This window comes from Epinephelus moara, chromosome 21, assembly GCF_006386435.1.
Source record: "Epinephelus moara isolate mb chromosome 21, YSFRI_EMoa_1.0, whole genome shotgun sequence".
Taxonomy (NCBI): Eukaryota; Metazoa; Chordata; class Actinopteri; order Perciformes; family Serranidae; genus Epinephelus; species Epinephelus moara.
Genome location: NC_065526.1, coordinates 17,128,399 through 17,138,536, shown reverse-complemented (window position 1 = coordinate 17,138,536; position 10,138 = coordinate 17,128,399). Strand labels below are relative to the sequence as shown.

The 10,138-nt window shown below is 40.3% G+C and overlaps 1 protein-coding gene across 1 annotated transcript; it reads left to right on the top strand.

Moving 5' to 3' along the window:
* The first annotated feature begins 23 nt into the window (after positions 1 to 23).
* Positions 24 to 8,266, top strand: cpdp (CPD photolyase). Its single transcript, XM_050033391.1, has 10 exons — positions 24 to 243; positions 424 to 788; positions 886 to 1,034; positions 3,282 to 3,464; positions 3,736 to 3,894; positions 4,462 to 4,660; positions 6,176 to 6,328; positions 6,467 to 6,588; positions 7,384 to 7,543; positions 7,640 to 8,266. The coding sequence occupies exons 1-10, from the start codon at positions 221 to 223 to the stop codon at positions 7,786 to 7,788; spliced, it is 1,662 nt and encodes a 553-aa protein (XP_049889348.1). The 5' UTR covers positions 24 to 220; the 3' UTR covers positions 7,789 to 8,266.
* The last annotated feature ends 1,872 nt before the right edge of the window (positions 8,267 to 10,138 follow it).

Sequence of the window (10,138 nt, the reverse complement as noted above, 5' to 3'; positions counted from 1 at the left end):
CCCCATTGCATTGTGGGTAATGTAGTTGAAGCCCACCAAAACAGTGTTACAAAACCTAAACACCAGCGTGCTCATATAACTGGTTGCATAAAAGGAAATACGACGCTCACTTACGCGTTTTTCGTAACTGGGCTCACAGAAAGCTAGCTGCTTCGTCTGCTGTTATTAAGCTAGCGTTAAAACACCTCTGCCAGATTTATTTTAAAGTTTTTTTCGTTGCATGTTACGCTGCATCTGTAGGAGGTAAGTTGGATCTTCAAAAGCGCCAGGTTGTATCAATGAATAGCTTCCGGTTGCTGGCTTCTGTCTATCATTTAACATGCTGCTGGTGTTTCAAACATAACCTTGTTTTCTGTAATGTGTTGCCACTGGACGCAGTGTTAATTTGAGTTGTTCACCATTATCACTGTTGTTTTCCTGCAGCTCATTCTTCTTCATTGCTCCAAGGCGATACTTGAGGCTCGTTGCCCACATTCATCAGAGACCCACCTCAGTATTCACCAAGTCAATCACCACTCAAACCATCATGTCAGACAAAAAACGCAAGTCAGCCTCTGCTGCAGCTGACGGGCCCAGTGCTAAGCAGCAGAAGGTGGCCCCCATGATGAAGGAGGTGAAGGAGAAGGCTGCAGGGGGCTGGCTAAAGGACCAAGTGAAGCAGCAGAGGACTGAGATGAAGGAGATGAAATTCAACAAAAAGCGCCTTCGTTTTATATCTGACAGTCAGAAGATCAAGCAGGGCTCAGAGGGGGTCCTGTACTGGATGTTAAGAGACCACAGAGTACAAGGTAAACACTTGAAACAACTACCAGTGAATGCAACATGAGTTTTCTTTTCCATGTCTCCATTGGCTACATGTGTTGGGTGATTCTACCTTTGTCTTAGATAACTGGGCGCTGATCCATGCCCAGCGGCTGGCTCTGAAGGAGAACCTTCCTCTGCACGTCTGTTTCTGCCTGGATGTCCCAAAATCTGAACTGTCTACTCTGAGACATTACAGCTTCATGTTGAAAGGCCTGGAAGAAATTGCAAAGGTAATGACTTTATGATATTTTTTTCAAAAGCACAAGCCAAGATTCATGATACAGAAAAATCCCAGAGGAAAACCTTACTAAAAACACTTTATTCCAAAGCAGCCTTCATTGTAAACCTGCTCTGTGCAGCTCCACGCCCATGGTTCAAATATCCTCCCTCCCATGAAACCAGATCATATGATCAAGGTTCAGTTGTCAAAACTCAGTCTTCAACAGTTAATAATCCAAAATCCAATGTAGTAGTGCACTAGTCATCTTGTCTTTATTTGATTGATGGAAAAATCATCCATCATAAGGCATTTATTTGTATGTCAACCAAATCAAACAATACCACCAAACACATGCAGGCTCTGCAATGATGCATTGCTTTTAAGCTGGGTAGAATCTGGTTACTTCCAGAATCCAGATCTGGTCTTTTGAGATTTGTCATTTTTTACATTTTATTTGTTAAATATAGAGCTGAAGTGATTAGTTAGTTATATGACAGCAAATTTACCACTAACATTTTTTTTATGTTTTGATCACCAAGGTGAATCAACAAGTAAAAATGCCAAATATTTTCTGGTTCACGCTTCTCAAACGTGAGGATTCGCTGCTTTACATTTAATTTTTAAAAAATGTTTTAACCTTTTATTTAACCAGAAAAAAACTCTTGAGATTAAAAATCTCGTTTTCAAGAGTGTCCTGGCCAAGACAGGCAGAAATATAAGTTACAGACAGACAACATAGAACACTGAAAGACCAGTTAAGACACACTGGCATTGGCAACAGAGCTTTAAAACAGCCGAGAGGAACCATTGAGAGCAACTTTAAGTCCTTCTGCAGAAGACTCCACATAAGGAGCTGCATACATGAATGCTCGCTTGCCAAACTCTGTACATATACGTGGTAGAGACAATATAAACATATTTTGTGAATGGAGAGCAGAGCCATTTTAAATTTTTTGCTTAATGCACACACATAAGTATGCTGGAAGTAGGCCAAGAATAGCTTTGTAAACAAGAAAATGCCAATGAAAAAGTCTATGAAATTGTAAAGAGAGCCAGCCAACCTGAGTGTACAGGATACAGTGATGAGTTAGTGGCCTACAGTTGGTCATAAATCTCAGTGCACCATGGTACACAGAGTCCAAAGCATGCAAACACTGGGTGAGTGTATTCATATACAATACATCCCCTTAATCAAGCACACTCAAGAATGTGGCAGAGACCAGACTTAATCATATAAAACTGTAGGTTGGCCAAAACAACAATATGGAGACGTGCTTTGGTTAATTGAGGCAGATACGTTGAGTTATTTCATAAGATTTAAAAAACCAAATGATTATTGATCAATTGAAAAACATTTTATAGAATCACCAGTGATTAAAATGATCAGTATTTGCAGCCATAGCAAACAAGTACTAAAATAAACTAGAGACCATCTTGTGATGAGATCCGACGCAATACAGCAATCTGCAAATGAAACCCCTTTTCAACAGTCATGGGCTGGCTTGGTTAGGCTTGGGTCATCAGCCTAGCACCTCAGGGATTTGCATTTCCATTACAACAGGGCTACCTTCTTTAAGGTGTGCCTTTAACTGATGATGGCTTGCTTTGAGTGATGTTTCAAAGCAGTGGGCTGATCAACAGCTTGCAGTAAGAGCCTGTTGTCTGCAGTTCTTCATCAACATCTCACTGTGGCTGTTTCTGCTTTTACTCTTCCTCCCTGCTGTTTGAGTAGACTTGCCTTTATTGATGAAAAGCTGCAAACTAAATTCCGCTGAGCCAGTTTTAACACATTTCATTTCCTATAAATTCTTCACAGTAAAAGTCTGGCCCCTTCCCTACCTCGTACCCATCTACTTCAGCACTCTTGCTCTGTCCACAACCATCTTCAAATTCAGCCTTGTGATCTCAACTACAAATCTCAAAGTTTTGTAACTGCATCATGCACAGTTGCGACACCAATTTCACCTTAAGTTCTGTGAAAAGACAAATGTATAAACACCAAGATACTCAAAATGGCTTCTGTAGTAGTTTTTTGCTACAATAGGTGTCACTAGGAGCACGTTTTGCCATGATGGCACACACTCACAGACTCACAAGGAGAAAGAAATAGCAGCCGTCTCGGTGTTGTCACAGCTGGTAATAATCTTTTTAAGTATATCTATCATTACAGATAACATTAGATGTGTAATGGGTGAAGGTTTGGGGGCACTTAGAGGGCAGACTGGTCCAACTTTATATTTCTGTTCCCACCAAACAGGAATGCAAATCCTTAGACATCCAGTTCCACCTGCTGCACGGTTCAGCAGCCGACGTCCTCCCCGGCTTTGTGTCGGACCGCAGCCTGGGCGCAGTGGTGACAGACTTCTCCCCCCTCAGAGAGCCCCTGCAGTGGTTGGAGGGTGTAAAAAAGGCTCTTCCAAAGGACATCCCTCTCATACAGGTAAAAACTCTGCAGGGAGAGAGTGTTTATGGGATGCCCTGCATTCTGGTAATTTGTTTCCAGTTCTGTTTGATCTCTCCCCAGTCATCCGCTGATTGTTTTCTTGCTTTATTTGTTGTCCTCATCACATTTGCTCACGCAGAAATGGATATGAAAGACGATGTAATAGACCTCCCTCTCGTTTTACGCGTACTGCCTGTGCCCATGTGTGCTGTCAGTCTTTCTTCATTATCTGTTATATGAGCGACAAACCTTATTTTCCTTTTTATAGGTTGATGCTCACAATATTGTCCCCTGCTGGGTAGCATCACCTAAACTTGAGTACGCCGCCAGGACGATCAGAGGGAAAATCACAAAGCTTTTGCCGGAGTTCCTCACAGACTTTCCTCTGGTGGAGAAACACCCCCACACAGCCACAAGAACCGCCAAAGTAAGTGCTGCAGTCACAGTGAAGGACACAGCCAGATTAATAAAAGTCAATATGCTTTAGTAAAGAGAAAAAAGAAGTTTATGTTTTTATGTCACATTCAAGGACTTTTGGATCGGTTATGACAGCATGATCATAATTTGTCTTTCGTCAAAATATTTATTGCTTTGGGAGAGTTTTTAAAGCTTAGTACGAGGGGAGGTAAGCTGTCAGTGAGCTCATTGACGAGGAGTTTGGAAGTCAGATTGCCGCAATAAAGCACTTCCTTTCAACCTTCAGCCGCTGCTCTCCTCTGCACATTATTTATTGACGAGTGAATATAAACAGTAGACCGTACAAAAGTTAAAAATTTCTTTCCCAGCACTTGATATAAAGGCTGCAGGGGTGTGCACATCCACTGCAGTGCTGATTGATATGCCTCACTAGTCTGAGCAAGGTGAAAGACTGACAACTTCACCGCTTTTGATGTTTGAAGTTCTGTACAAAACTAGAGTATATTGTAGCTCATCACTGTCAGCTGTGACCTCTGCTGATTTTTTTTTTCTCTTTTCTCCCACCTTCACCTCACAGCCAGTAGACTGGGATAAAACCCTGGCATCCCTGCCGGTTGACCGAACGGTAGCAGTGCCAGAGTGGGCTAAGCCAGGCACCAAAGGAGGGATGGTCATGTTGGAGTCCTTCATCGATGTCCGCCTTAAACTGTTTGACACCAAACGCAATGACCCAAACAGTGCTGCCCTGAGCCAGCTGTCCCCCTGGATCCGCTTCGGTCAGTAGTACCATGAAAAAAGAAGAAGGCAGTGTGTGTGTGTGTGTGTGTGTGTGTGTGTCTCAACTCACTGTCAGAGAGAAAAGAGAGCAAGAAAGTTGTATCGTATGTAGCAAAAAACTGGATATTAAGACAGTTTAAAATATTCAGCATCAGTATGTATTGATAAATCAATATTTTACACTGCAAGAATCAGTCGATAACTCCTATTTCTGTGTCTTTCTGGAGGAAAATAAAGTTCTTCAGCCACAGCAATCAAGCTTTAGGCTGGGTCATAGTTCAGTTACTGCTCAAACTTTCTGAAAGAGAAATAAAGTCCCAGAATAGTTGATTGGTGTCCCACAAGGATCAATATTAGTGCCCCTCAGACCTCCATGCATCCATTTTCAACTGCTTATCTGAAGCTAGGTCGTTGGGGCAGCAGGCTCAGCAAATTATTCCAGACGTCCCTCTGCCCAGCAACACTTTCCAGTTCCTCCTGGGGGACCCCAAGGTGTTCCCAGGCCAGATGAGATATGTAATCCCTCCAGTGTGTTCTGGGTCTACCCCTGGGCCTCCTACCAGTGGGACGTGCCTTGAACACCTCTAACAGGAGGTACCCAGGAGGCATCCTGATCAGATGCCCGAACCACCTCAACTGACCCCTTTCGACGCGAAGGAGCAGCGGCTCTACTCCGAGCTCCCTCCTGATGTCCGCGCTCCTTACCCTATCTCTAAGGCTGAGCCCAGCCACCCCACAGAGGAAACTCATTTCGGCCTCAAAAGACAAACTCTACACATTTTACAACAGCTTTGGTGTGTCAACTATGATCTGTTTTCAAATTTAAATTTGTGAGATAACAGATTGTCCTACAAAACTCTTGTTGAACACTTGGCTCAAAAAGTACAAACTCTAATTAGATTCTTATACCAGAACAGAAAGTGTTTCTTTTTGTCTCATTTGATTCATAACTCGAGAGCTATCAAACTCTCCACTGTGAGCATATGAAAAGGTTGTATGGTCATCACTGACGTCCAGAAAGCATCTGTATACCTGTGTTTTCATTCACAATGGCTTGCTATTTAAGTACCTGAGATATTTGACATTGTTTGTTGAGGTCAAAGCGAATGACTGTGACACCAGATCACACAATAAGTTAGCTTTAAGTAAAATTTAACATAAAGTGCTTCACACAATACAACCCCCACCTCTACCCACCCGCAAAGTGATGAATTACTTTTAATCAGTCTTTATAATCAATTAATTAATCTTCATAATTAATAAAGGCTTAAAAATGACAACATTAAATTAAAATGACATAACATGAGGTGAGGAAACACAATCAGAAATGTAAGGGATTTACAGCGAGGAAATGCCAGAGGCAGGATTAAAAATAGATCAAAACCCTAAACCTGTCAGATACCAAGAAGTAAAACATCATGAATAAAATTTACTCAAACCTTCTCTGACCTTTTTTACTGTGGCCTCCTTAATCTGTCCATCTTAAACCTCCTCCGTTCTCATCCTCCCATCAGGCCACCTGTCAGCCCAGCGCGTCGCATGCCAAGTTCAGCGCAGCGCGAAGTCTTCAGGTGTCTCTGTCTCCTCCTTCATCGAGGAGCTGGTGGTGCGCAGGGAGCTGACGGACAACTTTTGCTTCTACAACGAGAAGTACGACAGAGTGGAGGGTCAGTGTACATCTTGTTAAATCACATCCTGTTCACTCTGTGGTGATAAGAGTCCCACTTGTGACATCATTCAGATCTGTTTGCAGGCTGAATTACTCTGTCTTGATTATGATTTTAAAAATGTCGTGTGTTTCTCAGGTGCGTATGAGTGGGCTCAGAAGACCTTGAAAGATCACGCCAAAGACAAGAGACCGTATCTCTACACGCGTGAGCAGCTGGAGAAAGCAAAGACACACGACAAACTCTGGAATGCTGCTCAGGTACTTTTCTTATTCAAGTGGATTTGATGTCACGTGCTCACCACGCCGTGTTGGGCTTTGATTCTTACTGCTCTTTATTTCATATCATTGTTTATGTCATTACATCTTATCTTACACACTATCTTGTCCTACATCATTTTTATTTTTGAACTTCTTACTTTATCTTTAATTTTATCTAACTTTACCTTTAAAAAAATCTTATTTAATCTGTATTTTTATCTCTATTTCTTTTTAGCTTTTTATCCTTATTCTTATCAATCCTTATTTTTATATAGTTTATTTTTATCTGATTTTAGCTTTATTTCTAGCTATTTTATCTTTATTCTTATCTTATTTTATCCTTATTTTTTTCAGCTATGTCTTCGTGCTTCTTTTCATTTTTTTTATTCATTTATCTTTAATTTTTATCTAAATGTATCTCTTTTTTAAGCTATTTTTATCTTTATTCTTTTCTATCCTACTTTTTTATATATTTTATCCTTATTTCTAGCCATTTTATCTTCATACTTATTTTTTTAATATTCATTTTATCTCTATTTTTTAGCCATGCTTTCTTTATTATCTTATCTTTATTTTTACCTATTTTATCCTCATGTCTTGTTTTATTTTTAATTTTTATCTACTATCTTTTTTATTGTATTATATCCTCATTATTTTTTTTATCCTTATTGTGATTTGTACTTCTATCACTGAGCTGACCTCTTTTCTCATCCAGTATATTTTATTGTATCAATGACCCTGTGTGAACCTACATATGACTAATAGAGACAAACTGAACTGAAATCTCTCCATCAGTACCAGATGGTCGCTGAGGGGAAGATGCACGGTTTCTTGAGGATGTACTGGGCCAAAAAGATTCTGGAGTGGACCACGTCACCAGCGGAGGCGCTCTCAATCGCTCTGTACCTAAACGATCGCTACGAGCTGGACGGCCAGGACCCCAATGGGTTTGTCGGTGAGGAAGTAGATTAAATTCATAGTATGACACTGATTTATTGACTTTACATCCCTCCCAAATTCATGCTCTCCTTACTGTCTGTTCCTCCTGCAGGCTGCATGTGGTCTATTTGTGGCATCCACGACCAGGGCTGGGCAGAGAGACCCGTTTTCGGAAAGATCCGCTACATGAACTACAAAGGCTGCCTGCGGAAGTTTGATGTAGCCCGGTTTGAGAAAAAGTACTGTCCCAAAAACCTTTGAAACATAAAGTGCTTTGAAGGATGGGAATAAAATGCCTGACAGCCTGTATCTCTTGCACCTCTGCCTCAGGGAGTGTGTGTGTGTGTGTGCAGCCTTTCCTGTTTTATTCTTTACTGTTTGTTTGTAAAACAAAACTGATAGTTAACTGTCCAGTGCTTTTGCCTAATTTAACATGAGGTCATGATCTGTAGTCCCGACTCAGCTGCATTAGGAGGTGTTCGTTTGATGCAACTTTTTATTACTGTTTTTTTTATATGTGTTTTTTTAATGTTCATTAAGTTGAATTTTACTAGAGAGGCCTTGATTGTCATTCATGTTTTAAGAACTGCACATGTTCTTTTAGAGGAACTCTTTTTGAAATATCCCTCTTTTTATACCAAACCATTTCTGTTCATTTACATCAGTTTTTTTGTTCAAAGTTCTCCAGCTGTACATTTTTCATCTGAACGACCTGAAATAAAAAGCATGTTGCCTCTAACTTGTTTGACTGTTCTTTGCTCACAAGCACACATCCTCCCACAATCACTTTGAACTGCTGGCATTTACATTTAATTCATAATTAAGTGTAGCCATACTCTGGTCTATTATTATCTACCAGTTACTGTGATAGATGGTGATGGAGGAAGGTGTTGTTTTTTTTGTTGTTTTTGTTCAAAGTCTTAATTTGCAGTCATTAAAATCTCAGAATCAGTTGGGATGAAGTAAGTGGCTCTGCTTTTAACTCTGCTTTCTGCCACTGAAAACCATGGCTTTAGTTACTCGATGTAAACACGCTTCCCTCAGGCTGAACGTACTCAGAGTTGATTGAACTAATTCTGATCAGCTTTTTCTGGAACCGAAAACTCAGAGTTTCTCAGCTCAGGCTCAGTCAACCTGGAGATCTGGATTAGGCTCAGAGTTTGTTGAACCTGCTTCATGAAGGGGCTAATTGTTTTAGGTGAGCTTGTGATTTTCATATAGTTTGTGTGCATTCACACTTCTGCCTGGCCAATGTGCACCTCCTCAGAAATACATGTCAGGGCAATGCAGACCTCCTGTTTATTTGTGTACCCTGACACCATTTCCCTCAGTGGAAACAAAGCTTTTATTTACTTTAATTTTGCAGATAAGAAACAATAAATTGTGAAGACAATAAAGCCTCCACAAAAATAGTATTTTAATTCTTGTGTGTGATTTATCCTGGCTTCATATGAGCAGAGGAAATCTCCGCTATTTAAGGCTAATTTATAGCATGTAATATTTGTTTGGAAAACGTGTTTAGTAGGCCTATAAGACAGTTGTTTGTCAGTGAACCTTGTGAGTTGTAATGGAGCCAAATTTTGTAACGTTACCTTTGTTAAATGTTGCTGTTGTTCCTGGTTTCATATGAGTAGGGGAAAAGATCGTTAGCTGCTAGGCTAATTTACACAATGTAAAATGCCATAGGCTTGTGCTAATAACATTAGCATGTTGTATTTGTGGGGAAAATGTGTCCAGATAAAGACAAGTGTTTGTCTGTGAATGCTGCGAGTTATAGTGAAGCTGATTTGTGTACTTGTGTTTGAAATGGTCTCTATTAAGCCACATTTAATGTGTGTTTAATGTGTGTTTTGAATCAACTAAACTTACAGCACTTCACAGAAAGCGCACCACCGACTAGTGTTTTGGAGGTGTAACTGCATAATGACACAGACACACCACCGCACAAGTATAAATGCTCACAGCATAGGCCACATGCGTAGGCTACAGTAAAGTAAAGGTACCTCAAACTTATACTTGAGTACAGTACTTGACTAAATGTACTTTGCTACATTCCACCACTGTTGGTAGATCAGTGACATTCAAAATAATTTGATCAACTCTGCACACAGATGTCAACAAATGTATGACAAAAAAATAATTTGGTAAGAGAAACTTGTGTTCTTCCCCAAATAAGAAACAGAAAAGACAAATATGTGCAGTATTACATGTTGGTGTTTGCAGGGACGGGGTTACAACACAGTTGCAAATGTGGTTTTACCGAGCACTGATGTAATTAAGCACAGAAACAGAAACCACCTCTACCCAACCTAATTAACTGCACCTTCAGTAGTAGTGGATAAAAACAACCCCTTTAGGTAAAAATACACTTAACACCATTTCACAAATTACAATATGAAACCTCCTCCATGCTACAGGCCCTTTTGTTGTGTTAGTTCATTTCAAGGGAAAGAGATACGACTCCCAAGGTTGTGCTTTCTTGTGCTAATTAGCTAAAACCAGTTGGTATGGTTACAGGGAACATTACAGTGTGATATTATACTGTAATTTACTGGTTCCTCAGCACTGAAAGGGACAGTCAGCCACTAAATCTAAATTACACATTTTTTCC

Bases quoted from the DNA above. Each gene is read 5' to 3' on its own strand.
- cpdp (XM_050033391.1), top strand. From the start codon at position 221: ATGTTACGCTGCATCTGTAGGAG. The intron at 789-885 runs GTAAACACTTGA...CCTTTGTCTTAG, and splicing joins AAGAGACCACAGAGTACAAG to ATAACTGGGCGCTGATCCAT. The intron at 3,895-4,461 runs GTAAGTGCTGCA...TTCACCTCACAG, and splicing joins CAGCCACAAGAACCGCCAAA to CCAGTAGACTGGGATAAAAC.